Here is a 25,747-nt window from a genome sequence, read left to right on the forward strand (position 1 = left end):
GTCTCCAAATAGTAACAACAACAACAACAACAAATAGCTAACACTTATTCAGCACTTCCTATGTGCCAGACAGTGTTTGAAGTGCTTTAAATGTATCTACATATGAACTGATTTATTCTATACAACAATTAGGTCTACTGTTACCTCCATTTTAAAGATGAGGAAACTGAGGTCAAGAGAGGGTAAGTAACCTGCTCAGGGTTAGACAGCTAGCATTATTTTGCTTTGTTTATTTTTAACTGCTCACTCTTCACCTATCTTCAGTGCCTTTTTGTTAGCAGTGGTGACTTGGAAATACAAACATTTCTTGAAATCCACATTAAACCCAAACCACATGCAATGATGTTTGTTTTTTGGAAATGATCACACACCACATCATATTCCAAGTGTTTGATTTGAGTGCAAATGCCTCAGAGTGGAAGTGGGCCTTGAGAGCATGTTGTATACATTTTGAAACAAATAAGCCTGGACTTTTTATCTGTTCAGTTTGGAGAAAGGGGAATAGTAATAAAATAATAAATCACATATAAATGATGAAACACACTGAATAGTGTTTTATAAAATAAGGTGAGGGCATGATGGCACACCTGTAGTCCCAGCTACCGGGAGGCTTGGGTGGGAGGATCACTGGAGTTCAGGAGTTCAAAGAGGCAGTGAGTTACTGTGCCACTGCACTCCAGCCTAGATGACAAAGTGAGACCCTGTCCTCCCACCACTAACAAAAGCCCTGAGATGATAAATAGCAAGGCAGCTTGAAAGTAAATAGTAAGTTTAGGGTTTGAGAAAGAGGCAAGATGTTCTGTTTTCTTCCTTTGTTTAGAAGGAATCTCAGAGTTAAAGCTATGAGAAGGGACCAATCTAATTAGTAAAGAGTTTAAATAGGCTGGGTGTGTTGGCTCACACCTGTAGTCCCAGCTACTTGGGAGGCTGAAGTGGGGGGATCGCTCAAGCCTGGGAAGTTGAGGCTGCCATGAGCCATGATCACACCACTGCATTCTAGCCTGGGTGAGAGAGTGAGACCCTGTCTCAAAAAAATAGTTTAAATGGTTTAAAAAGGGCTGGGTGTGGTGGCTCACGCCTACAATCCCAGCGCTTTGGGAGGCCGAGGTGGGCGGATCACAAGGTCAGGAGATCGAGACCATCCTGGCTAACACGGTGATACCCCGTCTCTACTAAAAATAAAAAAATGAGCCGGGCGTGGTGGCGGGCGCCTGTAGTCCCAGCTACTCGGGAGGCTGAGGCAGGAGAATGGCGTGAACCCGGGAGGCGAAGCTTGCAGTGAGCCACGATCGCGCCACTACACTCCAGCCTGGGAAACAGTGTGAGACCCCGTCTCAAAAAAAAGAAAAAAAAAAAAGATTTAAAAAGGGGAGTGTGGAGAGTAGTTATTTGTAGTGAGCTAGTGCTGGGGTCCCCAACCCCCGCCAGAATCGGTCCGTGGTCTCTTAGGAACCAGGCCGCACAGCAGGAGGTGCGCAGTGGGCGAGCTCAGCTTCACCTGTATTTACAGCCGTTCCCCATCGCCTGCGTTACCGCCTGAGCTCTGCCTCCTGTCAGATCACCAGCACCATTAAATCCATTAGATTCTTTTTTTAAAAAATTGCTGCTGCACAAATTAAGGCATTAGATTCTCATAGGAACATCAACCCTATTGTGAACTGCACACTCCTTATGAGAATCTAATGCCCGATAATCTGTCACTGTCTCCTGTCACCCCCAGATGAGATCATCTAGTTGCAGGAAAACAAGCTCAGGGCTCCCACTGATTCCTACATTATGTTGAGCTGTATAATTATTTCATTACATATTGCAATGTAATAATAATAGAAATAAAGTGCACAATAAATGTAATGCACTTGAATCATCCCAAAATCATCCCCCCGACTGGGTCTGTGGAAAAATTGTCTTCCATGAAATCAGTCCCTGGTGCCAAAAAGGTTGGGGACCACTGAGCTAGTGGGTTCTGGAACTTCACCTCTTATGAGCAATGTTACTTTGGGCAAGTTACTTAACTTCTCTGAGTTACTCTATGAATTAAATCACTTAATACGTTGAAGGCACTTGGCCCAGTGGCTGGCACATAGGAGATGCTAAATAAACATTCACTATTTTAAATATAATCTTAAGGCATAGTAAAATTATATTAAAAATAGTGAGCTAGTTCAACACAGCAAGTGTGAAAAACTGGACTCTGAAGGTTGACAGGCCCAGGTCCATTCCCAGGTCAATTCCTGGAAGCAATTTGCTGAACAAACAGTTCGCTGAAATAGCGAGGTTTTTTTTTTTTTTTAAGTTTTGAAACATGGTCCCTGCCTCACCCCTGCCCTGTCCCTGCCTCTGACAAGGAAACAACTATGGCTTTTTGTGACTTGATTTCTGGGGGTTTTCCTTTCAGTTTTCTACTAATGAATGCATTGGAAAATTGACCTGTTAGTCCTGGGTTTGAATTTGTTTTACTCTTTTTTTTCTTTTTTTTTTTTTTTGAGACAGAGTCTTGCTCTGTCACCCAGGCTGGAGTATAGTGGTGCAATCTCTGCTCACTGCAGTCTCTGCCTCCTGGGTTCAAGCGATTCTTGTGCCTCAGCCTCCTAAGTAGCTGGGACTGCAGGCGCGAGCCACCATACCTGGCTAATTTTTGTATTTTTGTAGAGACTGGGTTTTGCCATGTTGGCCAGGCTGGTCTCAAACTCTTGGCCTCAAGTGATCTGCCCACCTCAGCCTCCCAAAGTGCTGGGATTACAGGTGTGAGTCACTACATCTGGACTTTTTTTACTTTTTAAATGAGTTTAAAAAAATATTGTTTTGTAGAAATGGGGCCTTGCTATGTGGACCAGGCTGGTTTCAAACTTCTGGCATCAAGCAATCCTTCTTTCTAGGCCTCCCAAAGCACTAGGATTACAGACATGAGCCATGGCACCCAGCCTTGACCCTGGGTTTGAATTCTGGCTCTGACACTTGCTAACTGTGTGTGACCTTGGGCAGGCCACTGACCCTTCCTGAGCCTTATGGGAATGTGGGAATAATATTAGGTAATTGAGCAAGTTAATATAGGTAAAGAATTTATAATAGGGATTGGCACATGGCCTCAGTCTAATACCAGAGTCAAAGCCCATAACCATTGTGCCAACACTCTCGTAATAAATGTATGTGGGAGACAGGGAGGCAGGGAGGCTGGCTATGTGATGCTACTTTCTGTCAACTACACATTAATTTTATATGTATAATTTATATAAACCAATTGGTGTCATCTACTATTATTAGACTGAACGAATATTGTTACTTGGAACTCTCAGATATATAATAGTGTTTTTTTGTTCAAATCCAAAATGTAAAATGTGACTATGAGTAATTGATAATGAACTTAGCTGATAAGAAACTTCAGGATAGATTTTTCTCAAGTTTTCCATTCAGTCTTACAGTGATTACAGTGATGAAAAATTCCAACTATGCATGCCCTGCTCAGAGTGTCCAAGAAGAGCCTACCAATGGGGGCTACTTAAGCTCTCAAAGACCGAACACACAAACAGCATTTTGAGTACAAGTGGCCTGTTTGAACTCTGAAAAGGCGGGGCGGCAGGCCTGCCGCTCCTGGAGTTCAGGGAGACCCAGAAATCTCACCCTGCCGCCTTCCCGTGTTGTGTTTGTCACAGCCTTGCCCCTCTTGCTCGTCTTGAAAATGAAAAAGATGCTCGCAGGCTGCTTCCTGCTGTTCCTCGGACAGATCCTCCTCCTCCCCGCCGAGGCTAGGGAGCGGTCACGTGGGAGGTCCATCTCTAGAGGCAGACACGCTCGGACCCACCCGCAGACGGCCCTTCTGGGTGAGTGACAGTGCCCACCCCCAAAAGTGGGCAGGTGGGGGTGGTTCGGGGAGGGCTCAGGGACAGGGATTGGTGACTGTTTGGGAAGCTCTCCTTTCCCTGGGTCCTCGTTGGATGTGCTGGGCCTGGGGTCCTCACCGGTGGTGAATGCATCTGGAGTTGAGGACATGGTTGCACACGAGTTTTCAGAATAAATTTTCCTTTGAAGCTTTAATTGAATCTGAAGCTCATGGCTTTTCTCCAATATTCGGGGCAAGATTTCTCATCTGAAATGTCCTTGTTGTTGGACCTATCTGGGCAAAGGTGTTATGAAAATTGTGTATTGGGTTTGCCCAGCTAGATCTGTTAATAATGCTTCCCTGCGTGGCAGCAGGGAAGAAAGAGCTGGCCCAGAAGAGAGGCGGGGACATTGTGAGCTGAATCGAGGTATTAGGAATGGAAAATGCCAGGGGTCTATTCATCTGATCCAGTGAACATGTTTCCTAGAGAAAGAAAATGTCATGAAAACATACAGAAAACGTATAAATCAGCTGATTCTAAACAAGGGCCTTGGTAAGCCTGGCTTGTGGAGGTTATAGGAAGGTTGGGTAGTGCCAAGAGAATGAGTTTTGGCATTGACCTGGGTTCAAGTCTTGCCTCTGCTACTTTCCAGGTGTGATATAACCTCCCTGAGGCTATAGATGTGATATAACGTAGGTGATATAACCTCCCTGAGGCTCAGTTTTATCATCTGTAAAATGGAAATGTGAATGCCAACCTTGGAACATTTCTGTGAGGAATAAATGAGGTAACACAGTAAGGAAAAGCTTTACCACAATTATCATTCTAATAAGTTCTTTGAAACTGTATTTGACATTTGTATCTTGTTGGCCAGCCACTTGAATCTGACCCCCTACAAAGACTGCTAAGAGAACTGCCCAATGACCTGGTAGCCTCAGCAGCATCTGAAATTATAATCAGGGACCACAGGGACCTAAAGAGCCCTGTTTTCAGAGGTCAGAATCTTTATTGATGTTAACTAAATGAGGACCCCAGTGATAGATCTTCCAGGTTCTTGAAAGTCCTTGTTTCCATAGTGATGTAAACAAGACTTTTGCAAATGTGAAAATGAGTGGGAAGTGTTTAATATGTTAATTGAAACGTTTTGAAAAACAAATTCCAAGATGATTAACAACATCTCTCTCTCTCTCTCTCTCCATATATATATATATAAAACTGACGATGCACACAATCTCAGCTCATTGCAACCTCCGCCTCCTGGGTTCAAGCACATCTCCCACCACAGCCTCCTGAGTAGCTGGGTTTACAGGGGCACACCACCATGCCCATCTAATTTTTGTATTTTTAGTACAGACGGGGTTTCACCATGTTGGCCAGGCTACTCTCAAACTCTTGGCCTCAAGTGATCTGCTACCTCGACCCTCCAAAGTGCTGGGATTACAGACATGTGCCAGTATGCCTGGCCAAGATACCTGATTTCTGGATCACCAGCAGTGGCTGCACAGTTGGGTTTCTGATGGGGCTGGTCTCAGGAAAAGCCACCACACACTTGCCTGGAAAAGCACACTGCTTCTCTGGGCTCCAAGTCTCTCTCTCCCTCCTTTCCTCCCTCTGATACACACACACGGACCACATCACCCCCACCTGCCCTAGTTGTCAGCATTCGCTGTCGTCCTCCTTCGCCTAGAAGCCCATTTTGCTAAAGGCACCAACCTTGCATCCAGCATTGATTCCTTCTTCTCATTTTTCAAGAGAATGTGTCAGAGACAAAGAGGGGGATGAGACACAACGTATCTTTTCCACCCCAAGACTGCAAGTGGGCATGGGTGTTTTCACTCCATGAGCTGTGCAAGTGGCTGCTCCCAGATATGCTGGAGGGCTGCTTGACTTATGAAAATGGTGGAGTGGGCCAGGCATGATGGCTCATGCCTGTAATCCCAGCACTTTGGGAGGCCGAGTGGGCGGATCATGAGGTCAGGAGTTCGAGACCAGCCTGACCAAAATGGTTAAACCCTGTCTCTACTAAAAATACAAAACTTAGCTGGGCATGGTGGGCAAGTGCCTGTGATCCCAGCTACTCAAGAGGCTGAGGTAGGAGAATTGCTTGAACCTGGGAGGTGGAGGTTGCAGTGAGCCAAGATCGTGCCACTGCACTCCAGCCTGGTGACAGAGTGAGATTCCGTCTTAAAAAAAAAAGAAAAAGAAAACAGTGGCGTGATAATCATGAAACCAGAAGGCAAACACTATGGCTGTGGCCTGGATTCTCAAGTGCAATCTGCTTTTGTTCTGATTTTGATGGGGAACAAAAATGGAAATGCATGCTCATTGGTAGTCCTTGCCCTGAGGGTATGACCTTCTCTTCATTCTTAGAATACTATAGTGTTTTGTATTTTATGCATGTTTGCTTCTCTTGGCTCTTGGACTATTTGTTCAGAATATGGCCCAGGCCACATTTCACTTTTTAGTGGCAAATCATTTTGGCTAAAGCTATGGCATCCACTGGCATGATTTATTTTACTGGTTATTTGCTTGCAAATATGTTCCTGAAAGTTTAACAGAGTAGAAACAGCAGAATGGTTTCTTAGGTTAATTTTTTGTTTGAACTTTCTGGGTTTTAAAAATGTTTATCTTTTATGTTTAAATTCCGATCAGAGTCTCAGTAACAACTTGAGTCCGTTTGAAAAAATAACGCATCTATTTATCCACCCATCGTGTGAACATCTGCAGGCTGTTCACTCCGCAGCCTGTGATGTCTGTCCACATGGGCTTATCTCTTACCTCATTCATTTATCTGGAATTTCTGCTCTGTGCCAGACACTGGTTGTGGGGCGGGGGTAGTGTTTAAGATGAATAGACACCATCAGGAGGTGCACAGAGTAGTGGAAGAGACAGGCATGTGAAAAGATCATTAATTTGGTAGAATCGGTGTGCAAAAGTAGAGGCATAGCTACATTATAGCTCAACTCTTCCTGCTGAGCAGGCTTAGTGTAAGGTAGTGGTTCTCAAGCTTTGGTCTCAGGATCCCTCCTTTTACACTAAAAATTATTTTTATTTTATTTTATTTTATTTTATTTTATTTTATTTTATTTTATTTTATTTTGAGACAGGGTCTCACTGTCTCCCAGGCTGGAGTGCAGTGGCATGATCATGGCTCACTGCAGCCTTGACCTCTTGAGCTCAGTTTTCCAACCTCAGCATCTCAAGTAGCTCGGACTGACTACAGGCACATGCCACTACACCCGGCTAATTTTTGTATTTTTTATAGAGACAGGGTTTCGCCATGTTGTCCAAGCTGATTTTGAACTCCTGAGCTCAAGCAAGCCCCCCGCCTCAGTCTCCCAAAGTTCTGGGATTCTAGGCGTGAGCCACTGTGCCCAGCCAAAATTTTTTTTTTTTTTTTGAGACAGAGTCTTCCTCTGTCGCCCAGGCTGGAGTGCAGTGGCCGGATCTCAGCTCATTGCAAGCTCCGCCTCCTGGGTTCGCGCCATTCTCCCACCTCAGCCTCCCGAGTAGCTGGGACTACAGGCGCCCGCCACCTCGCCTGGCTAGTTTTTTGTATTTTTTAGTAGAGACAGGGTTTCACTGTGTTAGCCAGGATAGTCTCGATCTCCTGACCTTGTGATCTGCCCGTCTCCACCTCCCAAAGTGCTGGGATTACAGGCTTGAGCCACCTTGCCCGGCCGCCCAGCCAAAAATTATTAAGAATCCCCAAGAACTTTTGTTTGTTTGTTTTTTAAGAATCCTGAGGACAATCAAGGGAGTTTTTGTTTATGTAGGTTAGATCTATTGGTATCTACTTGATCAGAAATTTAAAAATAACAATAATAAAATCAGAATGTGTTAACAAACTATATGTGTATAAAAAACTATATTTCCTGGCCAGGTGCGTGGCCAGATGCAGTGGCTAATGCCTGTAATTCCAGTATTTTGGGAGGTCGAGGTGGGAGGATCACTTGAGCCCAGGAGTTTGAGACTAGTCTGGGCAACATAGGGATAACTTGTCTCTACAAAAAAATTAAAAAGTTAGGCTGTGCACGGTGGCTCATGCCTGTAATCCCAGCACTTTGGGAGGCCGCGGTGGGCAGATCACTTGAGGTCAGGAGTTTGAGACCAGCCTGGCCAACATAGTGAAAACCCGTCTCTACTAAAAATACAAAAATTAACCTGGTGTGGTGGTGTGCGCCTGTAATCCCAGCTACTCGGGAGGCTGAGACAGGAGAATTGCTTGAACCCAGGAGGCGGAGGTTGCAGTGAGCCGAGATCATCCCACTGCACTTCAGCCTGGGTGACAAGAGCGAAACTGTCTCAAAAGAAAAAAAGAAAGAAAGAAAAAATTACCCGGGTGTGGTGGTGCACACCTATAGTCCCAGCTATTTGAAATGCTTAGGCTGCAGGATCACTTGAGCCCCAGAGGTTGAGGCGGCATGAGTGAGCCATAATGGTGCCACTGCACTCCAGCCTGGGTGACAACAGTGAGACCCTGTCTCCAAAAAAATAAAAGAAGAGTGGCACTGTTTTACAGTTTTGCAAATCTTGTAATGGTCTGGCTTCATAGAAGACAGCTGGATTGTCATTTCTTGACCATTCAAGCTGTCATGAAATGTTTTCGTTAGATTATATGAAAATGCATGGATATGTAGTTGGAAAAAGGAAGAGCATTTAAATAGCCTTTTCATATAATTGTGAATGTTCTTTGATACTACACCAAAACTTGACAAAGAGTAGTTTCTTAAAGGTTAGTTGCAATGTGAAATCTAAAACCAGATCAACAAACTTTTTGTTCTCTATATACCCACAAGAGAATGGGAGTATGAAAGGCAAACATTCATGTTATTATGGAAATAGTTCTGACCTCATGGATCCTCTGAAAAGGGCTCAGGGACCCCCAGAATTCCCCAAACCACACTTAAGAATGGCTGGTTTAAGGGTATCGTTCCCAGTGAAGGTCCTGACCATGGAGAGCCCTGTGGGACAGCAGGTGGCAGAGGCATGAGGATGGAGTGTGGCAGTGGGGCTCTGATGTGGTGCTGGGTCTGCCAGGCAGGTGGTCTGAGCTGGAGATAAGCCAGCAATCACTTAGGACCTTGAGGGCTCCAAGGAAGATTTTGAGCTTCATTTTGCAGGGGTGGGAGCCGTGGAGGGCTTTAAGCAGTCAACAGTGGGTGTCACTTTGTCTTTGCACCCACTGTACTCTCTGGACAGACTTGACCTTCCTGGGTTGTGGCAAAGAGCAGGGATCTAAATAGCAGGCTGCAACAGGAGAAGGAACGAGCACCTGCTCTAGGCCAAAGGTCGCTCCAGGCAACAACGCTGGCAGGTAGAGTCAGAGAAGCTGGCTGTGCTGTACCCAGAACCCTTTGCACTTCGGATTCTTCCCCTTGACCAGCCTTATCAGTGGCACCCATCCCCTTCCACACTCCTCCCTAGGCCATCCTCAAGGGGGCGCTAACTGGAAGGCATGCTGCCCCACTGCTAATGGCTGCCTGCTTTGTTTGTGCACACTTTTCCTCTTTGTTACACCACTTTCCTTTGAGAGGGTGGACCTATCTCCTGAGCAACCAGTGGGGTATATCAGCTTTTTTGGAAACCTTAATCCTCCTTGCCCAAACTCCCAGAGTATTCTTTATTTTTTTTATTTTTTTATTTTTTTTAAGATAGAGTCTTGCTCTGTCACCAGGCTGGAGTGCAGTGGTGCAATCTCGGCTCACTGCAACCTCTGCCTCCTGGGTTCAAGCGATTCTCCTGCCTCAGCCTCCAGAGTAGCTGGGATTACAGGTGCCTGCCACTACGCCTGGCTAATTTTTGTATTTTTAGTAGAGACAGGGTTTCACCATGTTGGCCAGGATGGTCTTGATCTCTTGACCTCATGATCCACCCGCCTTGGCCTCCAAAGTGCTGGGATTACAGGCGTGAGGCTCCGCGCCCGGGCCCCAGTATATTCTTGATTCCCACCACTTCACAAATTACTCTACAGCCAGCCAGCTTGTGGTCTGTGGTGGTGGTCTGTCTTATGAGGTCTTGTTGACATTCTTTTCTGAATTTACCAAACTGGCTCATTTTATTTCTGCTAATTAACCTTGAAACCCTTTTCTTTTCTTATTATAGATTCCCCTTTGGATCAATACTACACACTCAGAAGTTATGTTTGTGTTTTAAGAGAGCATTTTGTGGCAATATGGCGTCAATTCTAGAAGTGGGAGACAAAGATTTAAAAGGAAGTTGGCCCTGCAGTCTGGTCAGGGGATGGTGGGGCCTGAGCTCCCTCCCACCCCCAACCCCACCTCACACACTGCTGGATGAATTCCAGAGGTGTTCCAAGGGTAGATACCACAGCATTTAGTAAAGTTTACATATAAGTTAATTTACTACTTAAAAGCTAACGAAGAAAATCTAAGAATTCACCTGTTTTTTTTTTTTTTTTAGACAGGATGTTATTCTGTTGCCCAGGCTGGAGTGCAGTGGCACTCTCATAGCTTACTGCAGCCTGAGCTCAGGCGATCCTCCCAACTCAGCTTCCCAACTAACTAGGACTACAGTCATGCACTACCACACCCAACTAATTGTTTAATTTTTTTGTAGAGACAGGATCTTACTATGTTGCACAGACTGGTTTCAAATTCCTGGCCTCATGCAATCCTCCTGCCTTGGCCTCCCAAAGTGTTGGGATTATAAGTGTGAACCATTGCTCCTGGCAGAATTCACCTTATACAGCCCCCAAATTCTGCTTTTGGGGAATCACAATGTATTAAGAGGCACTTATTTTCATTTTTGCATATATCTCTAAACCTGACATCAAAATATTCATAAAATTGCAATACATTTCATATAATGAGCTGAAACCTCTTAAGTGAGCCATGTGAAGTTGTTGGCTGCCTGGAGAATTAAATGTAAACATGGCCTGCTCTGTGTTGCTAATGGAAATTTTTACCTAGGTTGATATTTATTAACTTTTTTTTTTTGAGACAGAGTCTTGCTGTGTCACCCAGGCTGGAGTGCAATGGCACGATCTTGGTTCACTGCAACCTTCGCCTCCCGGGTTCAAGCAATTCTCTGCCTTGGCCTCCCGAGTAGCTGAGATTGCAGGCACCGGCCACCATGCCCGGCTAATTTTTGTAGTTTTAATAGAGACGGGGTTTCACCATGTTGGCCAGGTTGGTCTCAAACTCCTGACCTCACGTGATCTGCCCACCTAGGCCTCCCAAAATGCTGGAATTATAGTCATGAGCCTCCGTGTCCAGCTCCAACCTACATTTTTAAGGCTTAGAAATCCACTCAATGGATTTCTACATCCCAAAACAATACCTTTACTTGACTTTTATTGGCCTCTTCTGTGAAGGAGGGAAAGCAGATGCCAGAAGCCATGAGAGTCTCTGGCTCTCCAACCAACCCATGGAAGCCGCTAGGCTTACATTTCCTGAAGCCGTTTTGCCATAATTAAAAGTTTGTCTCTTTCCCTGAGCTTTCCAGAGCTTTGTCCATCCTCTTCCTTCTACCTGGAATATCCTTCCCCAAACAAGACCCATTCTCATCCAGGGCCAGGTCAAATGCCGCCTCCTCCCTCTCGAGGCAAGACCTCCATTGAGGGACTACATACATTGCAGGTCCTCTGCCAAAGTGCCAACCCTCCCTGCCTTACATTCCAAGGGGTAATAGTGATACCTACCTCAGAGGGATTCACATTTTAGCTATTTTTGCACTTGTCTCATTTTACTACTAGACTGTCTCTTCAAGATAGGGACTGAATAGTTTTCATTTCTCATAGCACCTATGAAAGGCAACTCTAATTTACTGAGCCCCTGCTGTGTGTTGGGATGTGTTATCTCACCTAATCCATAGCAGGAGCAAACACTGCAAGGTAATTATTGTTATATTCTATTTTCAGGCAAGGAAGCTGAGGCTCAGATAGGTTAAGCAGTTTTAGCAAACTTGTCAAGACTTCTGCAAACCTAGACAGAAAATGTCCTCAACCCCCAGCCCCTTTATGGAAAGGATGCATGGCTTAGGGGCAGATATGCCTTGGAGCAAAGAGAAAAGCACCTGTACTCCTGCTTGCTCCTCGACCCAGAGTTTTTATGTAGACCATAGAATGCCCTGCCCATCTGTATTTGGCGGTGCTGCTACGCCTGTCACACCTGGATTCTACTGACCTCCAGCCCTGGCTGTGGTTCTGCCCAGGGCTCAGTGTGTATTGAACAAGTAAGTGAATGAGACGTGCAGAAGGCTGATTTCGTCCTTATTTGAATGATTTCGATCTTGATTAAACTTCTTCTTAGCAAGAGGTTATTTTATTCTCCTGGACTTCAGTTCATTCATCTCTAAAAGAAGGAGGTTGAAGTCAATGATCTCTCAGGTCTCATCTAGGATGTGGTGATGTCACCAATTCCCCTGACACCCTTTCTGTGTGGGAACCCTGATGAAATCCGCAGCTTTCCCTCACTCTGTCCAGGTAGGAAAGCCAAGGAGGAATCATATTCTGGAAGCCAAGGAAGGAGAAGTTTTGAGACACAGGATGGTCAGTAGGATCAGGCAGGACAGCAGGGACGGGGCAGTGGGATCAGGTAACACAGCAGGGCTGAGCAGTGGGTTCAGGCAGAACAGTGGGCTGGGCAGGGGGATCAGGTAACAGCAAAGTTAGGCAGTGGGATCAGTTAGTGCAGGGCTAGGCAGTGGGATCAGGCAACACAACAGGGCTGGGCAGTGGGATCAGGCAACACAGCAGGGCTGGGCAGTGGGATCAGGCAGCACAGCAGGGCTGGGCAGTGGGATCAGGCAGCACAGCAGGGCTGGGCAGTGGGATCAGGCAGCACAGCAGGGCTGGGCAGTGGGATCAGGCAGCACAGCAGGGCTGGGCAGTGGGATCAGGCAGCACAGCAGGGCTGGGCAGTGGGATCAGGCAGCACAGCAGGGCTGGGCAGTGGCGTCAGGCAATACAGCAGGGTTGGGGAGTGGGATCAGCCAACGCAACAGGGCTGGGCAGTGGCAGCAGGTAACGCAGCAGGGCTGGGCAGTGGCATCAGGCAATGCAGTAGGGCTGGGCAGTGGGATCAGGCAACACAGCAGGGCTAGGTAATGGGATCAGGTAACACAGCAGGGCTGGGCAGTGGCATCAGGTAACACAGCAAGGCTGGGCAGTGGCATCAGGTAACACAGCAAGGCTGGGCAGTGGGATCAGGCAACACAGTAGGGCTGGGCAGTGGGATCAGGCAACTCAACAGGGCTAGGCAGTGGGATCAGGCAATATGGCAGGGCTGGGCAGTGGGATTAAGCAGTGAGGTGGGGTTCTTAAACTTCATTGTGCATCAAAAGCTCCTGGAAGGCTTGTTAGAACACAGATTACTGGGCCCTGTGCACAAAGTGTCTGATTCAGTAGGTCTGCGTTGGGGCCTGATAAGTGGTATTCCTGGAGATCTCAGTTTGAGAACTATTACTGTAGAGAAACCTATAAGGTTGGGTGGGAATGGGCAGGAGGAAAAGATACTAGCAGGAGATGCTGTGGGACACGAGCCAGAAAGACAATACAAGATGAGTAACATCTGCAGAAAATTGCAGCTGCAGAGTATAAACTAACTGTAATCTGGGTCCAGCCCTTCTGAAACTTTAAAAATAAGCTGCTAGCATTGTCCAACCTTATAAGGAATTGGCAAAAGGTGGGCTTCAAGCCTACATGGGAGCCAGCCTCTTACAGCACAGCAGTTAGCAATACACATCTAAAGAACTAAGTGGCTGGCATGTGTCTTTATCATCAGAATTGATTATACAAATGAAGGTTGATGCATTGAGCCTATCAAATTGTTTTAAATATAGCAAAGGTTTTCTTTTTTAAACCCTGTGAAGTAAAACCGCCTCTGTTTCAGTGCTCAGCTGCAGTGCATCGTGGGCAGCACAATGACAGTTGGAAACGTGGACCCCATGGAGGGACTGTCATGGCCGCCCTCAGCACAGACCTGCTGTTCCCTATCAAATTCATCATCCGTGCCTATGCTCTGTTTAATATAGAAACGAACCTCTCTCTTATCAATCATTTTTTATAAACTATATGAAGTAAAATTCTTCATTCCTATCTTGTGATTAACACTGGGAGAATCCAAAAAGCACAGCATCTGACCTCCAATAAGCTATAAAGTTAAAAGCTTTTCTAGGCAATGAATATATAACCTGATTTTTTTCTCCTTCAGATCCTCTCTCTCCCCTTCTTTCTCCCTTTCCTTTGTGTGAAACTCTTTCTTTATCCCTTTCCTTTTCTATAAACGTCCTTGATCTTTCCCTCTCCAGTCCTCCCACTTCTTCATTCCCTTCATTCCCAGGATGTTCTCTCTTCAGCTTGCCCATGTGTTTTGCACCTGTAACTCATGTGTGTGTTGGGGAGTAGAGGTGAAGATTATCCCTTCCATGAGTGACAGTCACCTTTCTTTTCTTTGCTAGCTGGTGCTTTTAGGAGACAAGGTGTACAACCTTACCCCTAAGGAGCCAGTCCTGTCTCTCGTCTCTCTAACTAATGATAATAATGATAACAATAGTAGTGATGATGGCTGGGTGCGGTGGCTCATGCCTGTAATCCTGCCAGCTGGGGAGGCCGGGTTGGGTGGATCACCTGAGGTCAGGAGTTCGAGACCAGCCTAGCCAACATGGTGAAACCTGTATCTACTAAAAATAGAAAAAATTAGCCAGGCGTGGTGATGGGCACCTGTAATCCCAGTTATTCAGAAGGCCGAGGCAGGAAAATTACTTGAATCTGGGAGGTGGAGGTTGCAGTGAGCTGATATCACACCACTGTGCTCTAGCCTGGGCAACAAGAGTGAAACTCTGTCTCAAAAAAAAAAAAAAAAAATTGTAGTGATGACAAGCCACCATATGCCAGGCACTGTGGTAAGCAGCTCACACTTCACTCTGCATGTACTAGCATCCCTTAAATGTCTCATACAAGGTCATTCAACTACTGAGCAGCCAGAGGTAGAATTCAAGAAGCAAACTTGCAGTTTTCTCTACTTAAACTCTTGTCACCCAGGCTGCAGGGCGGTGGTGCGATCATGGCTCACTGCAGCCTCGACCTCCGGGCCCAGGTGATCCTCCTACCTCAACTTCCCAAGTAGCTCGAATTACAAGCATGCACCACCATACCCAGCATTTTTTTTTTTTGTATTTTTGAGAAAGACAGGGTTTCACCATGTTGCCCAGGCTTGTCTCAAACTCCTGAGCTCAAGTGATCCTCCTGCTGTGGCCTTCCAAAGTGTTAGGATTATAGGCATGAACCACCACACCCCGCCTACTTGAACTCTTCTCTAACCCCACCCTCCCTGTTTTATCCAACTGAATTGGTCTCATCTTTCAGGTCTCAGCAGAAGCGCTTCTAATCTTCTAGGTTAGGATTAAATACTCCAACTATTGCATTCTCATGGAGTGCTGTATGTCCCCAAAACTGCACTTAGCCTGTACAGCAATTGCCTGCTTAATTGTCCATGTGGTTTGTCATTGTACCAGCATGGCCGAGCAAGGTGCCTGGAACACAGTAGGTATTCCATAAATGCCTGTAGGAAAAGTCAATTAACTGACTCTTCCTCAATAAATATATATATTCTAGAAATTTGAGTTGTGTATTAGTTTCCTAGGGCTGCTATAACAATATACTGCAAACTGGGTGGTTAAACAACAGAAATATATTGTTCACAGTTCTGGAGCTAGAAGTCTGAGCTCAAGGTGTCGGCTGTGTTGGTTTCTTCTGAGCCCTCTCTCCGTGGCTTGTAGGTGGCCGTCTTCTCCCTGTGTCTCCATGTGGCCTTTTCCTCTGTACCTGTTAGTGTCCAGACTTCCTCTTCTTTTTTTTTTTTTTTTTGAGACGGAGTCTGGCTCTGTCACCCAGGCTGGAGTGCAGTGGCTGCGATCTCGGCTCACTGCAAGCTCCGCCTCTCGGGTTTACGCCATTCTCCTGTCTCAGCCTCCCGAGTAGCTGGGACTACAGGCGCCCGCCACCTCGCCCGGCTAGTTTTTTGTATTTTTTAGTAGAGACGGGGTTTCACCGTGTTAGCCAGGATGGTCTCGATCTCCTGACCTCGTGATCCGCCTGTCTCGGCCTCCCAAAGTGCTGGGATTACAGGCTTGAGCCACCGCGCCCGGCCCAGACTTCCTCTTCTTATAAGGACACCAGTCACATTGAATGAGGCCTGCCGTAATCACCTCATTTTCACTTAATCACGTCTTTAAAGACCCTAACTCCAAATCCGGTTACATCTTGAAGGCCTGGGGGTGAGGACTTCACCATCTGAATCAGGGGCAGGGAGAAGGACAGAAGTCAGCCCATGACAAGCTGCTTTGCTTTTCACTTTCCCGGTTTGTGGAGGACAGTGTGTCATCTTTCAACAAGTTTCTAAATAGCCTCTTTTTCCTTTCTGATTCACTTGATGTTCCCACTTCAGGGTGACATGACAGATGCTGGGGAAGCATGTTCAAAGACTTGAGCGGTGTGTCACTTATTACTTTACCGTCGCATATTTCAGAGTCGTTAAAGCAGCTCCAGCAAGCGCAGTGGGCTGTGTAGCCGGAATCCTAGGGCTGCAGATAGGACACGAGTGCACTCTAACCAGGGTGTGAAACCAAGTCCAAGTAAGATTTTTCAAAAGCCAAGAATTAGCATGACTAGCTCAGTCCTGTTTCAGTATATCCAGGGGAGGCTGATTTATAGGGAAAGATGAAAGGAGGACAATGTGTATATTATTTTGGCTGCTCAGAAGGCCGTGGGGCTGGACAGGGGGGAGGAGGAAGTTATTATAAGCCTACAGCCAGCCAATTAGTAAGAACATCAAAGAGGAAGCTGGATGGCCAGATGGACCAAGAGCTGGGGCACAGGCAGGCTCTTCGGGAGAAACAAGATCAATGGATGCTTCTGACAACCTGAGTTCAGAGCCGGGAGAGGCCTTTGGAAAGGCATGATGGATTATGTGCACTGTGGGTCATTGCGCCATGAGAAGTCCCGGGCGGATGAGCCCCAGAGGCCCTTAAAGTCAGAGTGGACCGTTAAGTAAACTGCGGAGGAATTTCTTCTAGGAGGGCTCAGACTTGGCAAAGGCTGGGAAGGGCTGCTTTCCATCTCCAGCTCTTAATTCCCAAGCCCTGACACTGGGGCTCGCTTGTTCCAGCCTACTCGATCCATTTATTGAATAAAGATATACTGAGAACTGGCCGGGCATGGTCCGCCTGCAATCCCAGCACTTTGGGAGGCCGAGGAGGGCGGATCATGAGGTTAGGAGATCGAGACTGTCCTGGCTAACACAGTGAAACCCCGTCTCTACTAAAAATACAAAAAATTGGCCAGACGTGGTGATGGGTGCCTGTAGTCCCAGCTACTGGGGAGGCTGAGGCAGGAGAATGGTGTGAACCCAGGAGGTGGAGCTTGCAGTGAGTGGAGATCGCACCACTGCACTCCAGCCTGGACTACAGAGCAAGACTTGGTCTAAAATATACATATACACACACACACACACACACACACACACACACACATATACACACACACACTGAGAACCCCCTTATTCCAAGGTCTGTGCTAGGCCCAGTAAAAGATGAGGAATCCTTACATCTTTGGGACTTGGTGGGGTCCCAGGGGAAGCGTCCTCCTCTCCTAGGTACCTTTCATCCGTTTGCACCCAGATGTGGCCTGTCCCGTGTGATTGTGCCACTACTGGTTGAAGCAGGCCTTTCTACTCTCCTCTTCCAGTTAAAGCTGAATTTGTCTCCAAAGTGAAGAAGAACAGGAAAACCATCAATTTTATGGAGCTTTTTAACTATACCAAAATGGTTTCATTCTGATACACTTTTTTTTTTTTTTTTGAGCTAGAGTCTTTCTCTGTTGCCCAGGCTGGAGTGGAGTGCAGCAGCCTGTTCTGGGTTCACTGTAACCTCTACTCTTGGGTTCCAGCAATTCTCCTGTCTCAGCCTGCTGAATAGCTGGGATTACAGGCACGCCCCACCACACTAGGCTAATTTTTGTATGTTTAGTAGAGATGGGGTTTTGCCATGTTGGCCAGGCTGGTCTTGAACTCCTGAGCTGAGGTGATCCACCCACCTTGACCTCCCAAAGTGCTGAGATTATAGGCGTGAGCCACCGTGCCCAGCCCTGATATACTATTTTGTTTCATTATTTGCCTGGGTTTTATTGATTCATCCGCTCAACAAATATGTATTGAGAAGCTACAGTGTGCAAGGCATTGCTTTGGGTGCCAAGGATACTGCAGGGTCAGGCCAGGGTCACATCTGGCTCACCACCAGTCAGGCTTTAGGGTTTGGTACAAATTCCACGGCCTCAGGCACCATGGGTGCATAGGATCAGCAAGAGAAGTCCTTAAAGAGATGGGAAACTCACTCATCCCCTTCTGTAGAGGGGATATATTTGACAACAAATTAAATATCTTTAAAATCCATTTGTGCATTCAAGTTTTTCATTTCTTCTTAAGTCTATTTTGGTCATTGATAGCTTTCTGAAAAATTGTCTCATTTGTTTACATTTTCAAATCTGTTGTTATAAATTACAGCTCATAATACTGAGCTATGTTTTAATAGGGAACATGTGTTTTATAAATACATGTTTATAAAAATAGAGTCCCACTATGTTGCCCAGGCTGGTCTGGAACTCCTGGGCTCAAGCAATCCTCCTGCCTCAGCCTCCCAAAGTGCTGGGATTACAGATGTGAGCCACTGTGCCTGTCCAGGGGACACATTTTTTTTTAACAAAAAGTGCCCAATGCTAGGCCGAGTGTGGTGGCTCACACCTGTAATCCCAGCACTTTGGGAGGCTGAGGCAGGCAGATCACTTGAGATCAGGAGTCTGAGACCAGTCTGGCCAACATGGTAAAACCCTGTCTTTACTAAAAATACAAAAAATTAGCTGGGTGTGGTGGCGGGCACCTGTAATCCCAGCTACTTGGGAGGCTGAGGCAGGAGAATCACTTGAACCCAGGAGGTGGAGGTTGCAGTGAGTGGAGATTGCACCATTGCATTCCAGCCCAGGCAACAAGAATGAAACTCCGTCTCAAAAGAAAAAGAAAGAAAGAAAGAGAGATAGAGAGAGAGAGAGGGAGGGAGAGAGGGAGGAAGGAAGGAAGGAAGGAAGGAAGGAAGGAAGGAAGGAAGGAAGGAAGGAAGGAAGGAAGGAAGGAAGGAAGGAAGGAAGGAAGGAAGGAAAAGAAAAAGAAAAAAAGAAAAAAGTGCCCACTGTTTTATTCTCATAGATCACAAAGGTCTTAGCAAAAATTCTAAAGAAACACTGAGACCTGGGGGATGGGTGTGTGTTGCCAGGAGAGAAGTCTCTATTGCCTCTTGGGTTTCTCTGATAATACCTGGCTTTTGTAGAAGAGCTTCACAGTTTTTCAAAGCACCCATCCCTTGCCTTACTTCTCCCATCTCCCTTGTCTGTCTGATGCCTCCAACTTCTCAGAATTGCCAGGGCCAGGGCACTGCTGGGACCATGGTGTGGGTCTACATTGCAGTAAAAGGCTCGTTACCCACTCCCCTCAACACAGGAGTCTCCTGTTTTTAGGCAGCTTAAGAAAGCAGTCTTGTCCGTGAAGGAATGCCCAGCCTTCTTGGTGCAGATGCTGGGTTTGGGGACCCAGCTGTTTGCAGGAGTTGTCTAAGGATGTCAGCTGCCCAGTACCTAGGGACTGTGAGACTCCTGGGATGTTAGGGTCCCCACACCAGCAGGGGGAAGACACTGGCCCCAAGAGAAGTTGAGTTTAGGGCAGCCAGTCCTGCTGGGAGAAAGGAGAGCCTCAGATGCCAGCAAGCTTGTTGCCAGCCATTTTCTGACAACCCTGTTTATTGCACCATGTACGGTAATCAACATAGACTTCCATCTGCTCTGAGGGGTGCGGGTGGTGCTCCATGGAACACACACATGCACACCTTCACCCACCCTTTCCTGTACCTTTATAATTCGTGGCATAGGAACACTATATCTATTGCCCTTGGGTGTGGTTATAGTGCCACAAGGTTCTCTGTGCAGTACCTGAATGACAAGATCATATTTTGTGTCAGTTCCACGTGAAAGGGCTCTTCCTTACAGACATTGGAAGGGTACCAGTAGAATCTTAAGTTCTAGGAAGGCAAGCGTTTTTTGTTTGTTTGTTTGCTTGCTTTTTTGTCTGGCACATGATAGATGCTCAGCAAATATTTTCTGGATGGGTGAACAAATGGAAACTGGAATGAAATGGAGATGCCTAGGTGGGTGGCAGGAAGGACTCTGCCTCTCCTGGTCTTTGCCCTGTAGATGCCAAATATTCTAGGTGGGAACTGGGAAGTTGGCAGATGCAGTTCTATAGAGAGTCAGTGGAGCAAAGATTGGAAAAACATCCAGCCTGTGTCAGCTAGCAAAAGAGGGGTTTTGGGTCTATTTTGGGGTCAGAATATTAGAGGAGGTACCCTGTAACCTCAGGGGTCAGAGCGTGGTTGACTAGGAGGCTCCAAATAGTAAATGAAACCCAAGGGGACAGAGATAGGACCGCTTGATCCATCCTTATAGGTTCAGAGCTCTGTCTTATCAAATGTTTTCCCTTCATGTATTAGCATGATCATCAACTCTCTCTACTTTGGTTTGATAATGCAATGCATTATATGGATAGATTTTCTAATGTTGAACCAATCCTTGCATTATTGGGGTAAACTTTACTTGATCATAATGTACCTTTTAATACTTTACTAGAATTATTTTGCTAATTTATTTTTTATATTTAGATTCATAAATTAAACTGGCTAGTATTCCCTCTAATTTTCATTTCTTGCACTGTCTGGTTTTGGTATCAAAGTTAAGTTAATTTCATGAAAATAAATTGTGTTTGTAAAGTAGGTATTAGCTATTCCTTAAAGAGCTGGTAAATTTGCTCATAAAACCATCTGGGTTGAATCCCTTCTGTAGGGGAGATATGTTTGAAACTAATTTAATTTCTTTAAAAGCCATTAGTCTATTTGACTTTTCCATTTCTTTTGAGTCTATTTTGGTAATTGATATTTTCCTTGAATATTATGCCATTTGTCTACATTTTCAAATCTGTTGGCATAAATGACAGTTCATAATACCGAGCTGTGTTTTAATAGGGAACATGTGATTCTTTAATCAAAGGTGCCCAGTGCTTTATTTCTGTAGATCACAAAGTTCTTAGGAAGAATTCTAAGGAAACAGTGGGGGATGGGTATGTGTGCTGCAGGGAGCCGAGTCTCGATTGACTCTTGAGTTTCTCTGATAATATCTGGCATATGTAAAGAAGCCTTACAGTTTTTCAACACACCTATTGCTTGCCTTATCTCTTTTGTCTTCTCAAAGTCCTTGAGGTGTAGATTTTATAATGATTCTCAATTTATAGATAAGGAAAAGCCAGTCAGAGATACCAGTTTATCTATAATATAGATGAAATCAGAAGCCACTCCTAGATCACACCATTTTAATTAGAAGAGAGTTTAGAGATCATCTCGTTGAGAGATTCTTAACCTGGGATCCATGGACCCTCAAAGTGCTCTTGGGTAGACTTCAGTGGCTCCATGCTTTGGATGAGAACAAAATTACGTTATTTTTCACTAAACTCTAAGTGCAATTTAACGTTTCCTTCTATTATGATTGCAAGCAACAAATACCAGAGTAGTAGCAGTACTATGTCTCCAATAGAGATCACAGATATTTTCATGGCACATTGTAGCCATCAGAGATCACTCAAAATATTGTTTACATTCATCTCTACTTCAAAATTACACATTAGTAGACCCGCCTCTTGATCTTGACATGTTGTTTTTAAAAGTACATGTTACTGTATACCAAATTTGTTTTTTAAAATATTTTGATAACTGCAGTTCAAATAATTGGCCTCCTTTCTAATCCTTTGCATTCATTTACTTGTTTATTGTGATAAAATATACATAAGATAAAATGGACTATTTTAACCATTTATAGTACATGTTTGATGGTATTGAGTAAATTTACAGTGTTGTGTAACCATCACCACTATTTCCAGAGCTTTTCATCATCCCAAATAGAAACTCTGTACCTAATTAAGAAATAACTCCTCATTCTTCCCTTCCCCATCCCCCAGTAACTTCTATTCTACTATTTGCCTAAACACCTCATATAAATGAAATTCTGTCATATTTACCCTTTGGTGGTTAGCTTTTTTCATTTAGCCTAATGTTTTCAAGGTTCATCCATGTTGTAGCGCGTATCAGAACTTCATTCTTTTTGTAGTTCAAAAATACAGTACATTTTAATCCATTCATCTGTCAATGGCCACAGGTTGTTTTCACCTTTGGACTATTGTGGGTTTTTGTTGTTGTTGTTGTTTTTTGAGACAGGGTCTCATTCCTGTCACCCAGGCTGCAGAGCAGTGGTGTGATCAGGGCTCACTGTAACCTTGGCTTCTCTGGCTCAGGTAATTTTTCCACCTCAGCCTCCTTAAGTAGTTGGGACTACAGGCACACACCATGCCCGGCTAATTTTTTGTATTTTTAGTAGAGACAGGGTTTTACCATGTTGCCCAGGCTGGTCTTGAACTCCTGGGCTCAAGCAATCCACCTGCCTTGGCCTCTCAAAATGCTGGGATTATAGGCGTGAGCCACTGTGCCTGGCCACCTTTGAGCTATTGTGAATAAGGCTGCTGTGAACATTGGAATACAAATATCTTCTTGAGTTCTTGCTTTCAATTCTTTTGGATATACACTAAGAAGCAGAATTGCCTGGAAATATGGTAATTCTATGTTTAACTTTCTAGGAACTGCCAAACTGTTCTACAGTGGCTGCAGCATGTTACATTCCCACCAGCAGTACACGAGGGTTCCAATTTCTCCACATCCTCACCAATACTTGTGTTTTTCATTACAAAAAGAAAAAAAAATTACCATCCTAGTGGGTGTTGCATTTTATTTTAGGCATGTAAAAACTTTATTCTGAGAAGGAGTCATGGGCTTCTCCAGACTGCCATGGGGGTCCCTGATACAAATAAAGATTAGAAAACTAGGATGAGGGAACTCAGAGCTCAGAGATACTGTCACATGTCCAAGGTGAGGTGATGGACTAGCAGCAGCCCAGGTCTTAGAACTAAGTTTCCTGGGTCTCAAAGGAGCCCTTTTCCCTCCTACCAGATGGTCTGTTCTCATGTACATGATCCACCCCAGCCAGTCGTCAGAACTGAGTCAGAGCTGGAGCTAAGCCATTGACCAACCAGCCACCAAAGCTGAGGCCAGCACCAGACACAGACTAGATAGACATAATTAATCCTTGTTTGCAAATCGCTGCAACGTAGAACTACCATGCACCACCACGGCCGCTAAATCCTTATCCAGCCTACAAACATCCACGAATGCCTGTGTGCAGATCAAACTCCATATTCAGTTGGAGTGTTTGGGGGACACTTACCGGGACATCAACGGACAATTTGGTTTATAGGTATGAAATTCAGGAGGGAGAAATAACCCTGTGTATGTTTCATTTAATTACAGAATAGGTGTCTTGATCTCTCGTTTCTTTTGGGGACCCTCTATTTCCGCAGAGGCAGGTTCAGATGGCCTCTTGAGTTTTCTTACCGAGCTCCGTCAGCCTTGGCTCCTGAGCTTTTCCACACTTGTCAGCTCGGTTTTTGAAATAACCGTAGCTGACTTTTTTTTTTTTTTTTTTTTTTTTTTTTTTTTTTTTTGAGGCAGAGTCTTGCTCTGTTGCCCATGCTGGAGTGCCGTGGTATAATCTCAGCTCACTGCAACCTCTGTCTCCCAGGTTCAAGCGATTCTCTTGCCTCAGCCTCCCGAGTAGCTGGGATAATAGGGGCCTGCCACGATGCCCAGCTAATTTTTGTATTTTTGGTAGAGACTGGGTTTCACCATGTTGGCCAGGCTGGTCTCGATCTCCTGACCTTAGGTGATCTGCCCGCCTTGGCCCCTTAAACTGCTGGGATTACAGATGTGAGCCACCATGTCCGGTCATCATAGCTGACTTTTTTTTTTTTTTTTTTGAGACGGATCTCACTCTGTCGCCCAGGCTGGAGTGCAGTGGCTCGACCTCGGCTCTCCGCAAGCTCCGCCTCCTGGGTTCACGCCATTCTCCTACCTCAGCCTCCCAAGTAGCTGGGACTACAGGCACCCACCACCACGTGTGGCTAGTTTTTTTTTTTTTTTTTTTAGTAGAGATGGGGTTTCACTGTGTGAGCCAGGATGATCTTGATCTCCTGACCTCGTGATCCACCCGCCTCAGCCTCCCAAAGTGCTGGAATTACGGGCATGAGCCATGGCACCCGGCCCATAGCTCACTTTTAATGAGTTTTAATTCTAGCTCTCCACTGTGCAACCATGAATAAGTAACTTAACCACTGAAGTTCAGTTGTCTTGTTTGTAAAATGAGGATAATAATGATGCCTCTCTCACAGAGTGATTATGAGGATGGAATAAGACAATACACATAGAGGACTTGGCACAGAGCCTGGCACAGAGTAAGCATTTCATTAGTGCTGTCATTGTTGATTTTAACGTTTATTATTAAAAGTCACTCTGACACCTATAATCCCAGCACTTTAGGAGGCCGAGGCGGGTGGATCACCTGAGGTGAGGAGTTCGAGACCAGCCTGACCAATCTGGTGAAACCCCGTCTCTACTAAAAATACAAAAATTAGTGGCGGGCACCTGTAACCCCAGCTATTCGGGAGGCTGAGGCAGGAGAATTGCTTGAACCCGGGAGGTGGAGGTTGCAGTGAGCCAAGACTGTGCCATTGCATTCCAGCCTGGATAACAAGAGCAAAACTCCATCTCAAAAAAAAAAAGTCACTTTGTAAGTTGCAAAGTGCAACTGTACTATGAGATCTTTACAACTAGGAATTAAGCCAGTTACGATGACCCATGCCTGTAATCTCAGCACTTTAGGAGGCTGAAGGGAGAGGACTGCTTGAGCCCGGGAGTTCCAGACCAGCCTGGGCAACATAGTGAGAGCCCATTGCAAAGAAAACCAAAAAAAAAAAAAAAAAACCTTAGGAATTAGAGCTTCTCATCTCTGGGCCTAAAACATCTGATGGAGTAGCTTCTCAAGAACTGTATACTGAATGAATGAATGAGATGACATTTACTAATAGTAAATGTTTTATTAACTTTTATCTTTTATTTACCTATTTGACCATCTCTTGTACTGATTTAAATATAAAATAGCAGTTTTTCTCTTTCAACCTTTTTTTTTTTTTTTTTTTTTGAGGCAGAGTCTCACTCTGCCAACCAGACTGGAGTGTGGTGGTGCAATCTTGGCTCACTGCAACCTCCGCCTCCTGGTTTCAAGTGATTCTCCTGTCTCAGTCTCCCGAGTAGCTGGGACTACAGGTGTGCCACCATGCCCAGCTAATTTTGTGTTTTTAGTAGAGACAGGGTTTTGCCATGTTGGCCAGGCTAGTCTTGAACTCCTGACCTCAGATGATCCACTGGCCTTGGCCGTTCAAAGCGCTGGGATTACAGGTGTAAGCCACCATGCCCACACCCCCTAACCTTTTTTTTTTTTTTTTGAGACAGGGTCTCACTCTGTTGCCCAAACTGGAGGGCAGCACCCTGATCTTGGCTTACTGCAGCCTCTGCCTGCCATGCTCAAGTGATCCTCCCATCTCAGCCTCCCAAGTAGTTGGGGCCACAGGTGTGCACCACCATGCCCAGCTAATTTTTTGTATTTCTTGTGGTAGAGATGGGGTTTCACTAGGTTGCCCAGGCTGGTCTCAAACTCCTAAACTCAAGTGATCCACCTACCTTGGCCTCCCAAAGTGCTGGGATTATAGGTGTGAGCCACCATGACCAGCCTCTTTCAACTTTAAATCAAGTATCAGTCTTAGAATCAATTCTCTATAGAATTTGTCATATGAGCCAGTCTGCTCTCTATTTCTATGAGTTTGGCTTTTTCAGATTCCACATATAAGTGAGGTCATGCAGTATTTGTCATTCTGTGCCTG

The 25,747-nt window shown here is 45.4% G+C and overlaps 1 protein-coding gene across 8 annotated transcripts in view; it reads left to right on the forward strand.

The window, feature by feature from the left end:
- Window positions 1–25,747, forward strand: part of MATN2 (matrilin 2) — a 168,735-nt gene that overhangs the window by 14,424 nt on the left and 128,564 nt on the right. For all 8 annotated transcript variants that reach the window (XM_005563764.5, XM_005563765.5, XM_065519467.2 and 5 more), the window contains exon 2: window positions 3,651–3,818. In XM_005563764.5, coding sequence (XP_005563821.3) covers window positions 3,677–3,818 — 142 coding nt within the window. In that variant the 5' untranslated portion in view covers window positions 3,651–3,676. The remainder of the gene's footprint in view (window positions 1–3,650; window positions 3,819–25,747) is intronic.

Source organism: Macaca fascicularis, chromosome 8 (genome assembly GCF_037993035.2).
Source record: "Macaca fascicularis isolate 582-1 chromosome 8, T2T-MFA8v1.1".
Classification (NCBI taxonomy): domain Eukaryota; kingdom Metazoa; phylum Chordata; class Mammalia; order Primates; family Cercopithecidae; genus Macaca; species Macaca fascicularis.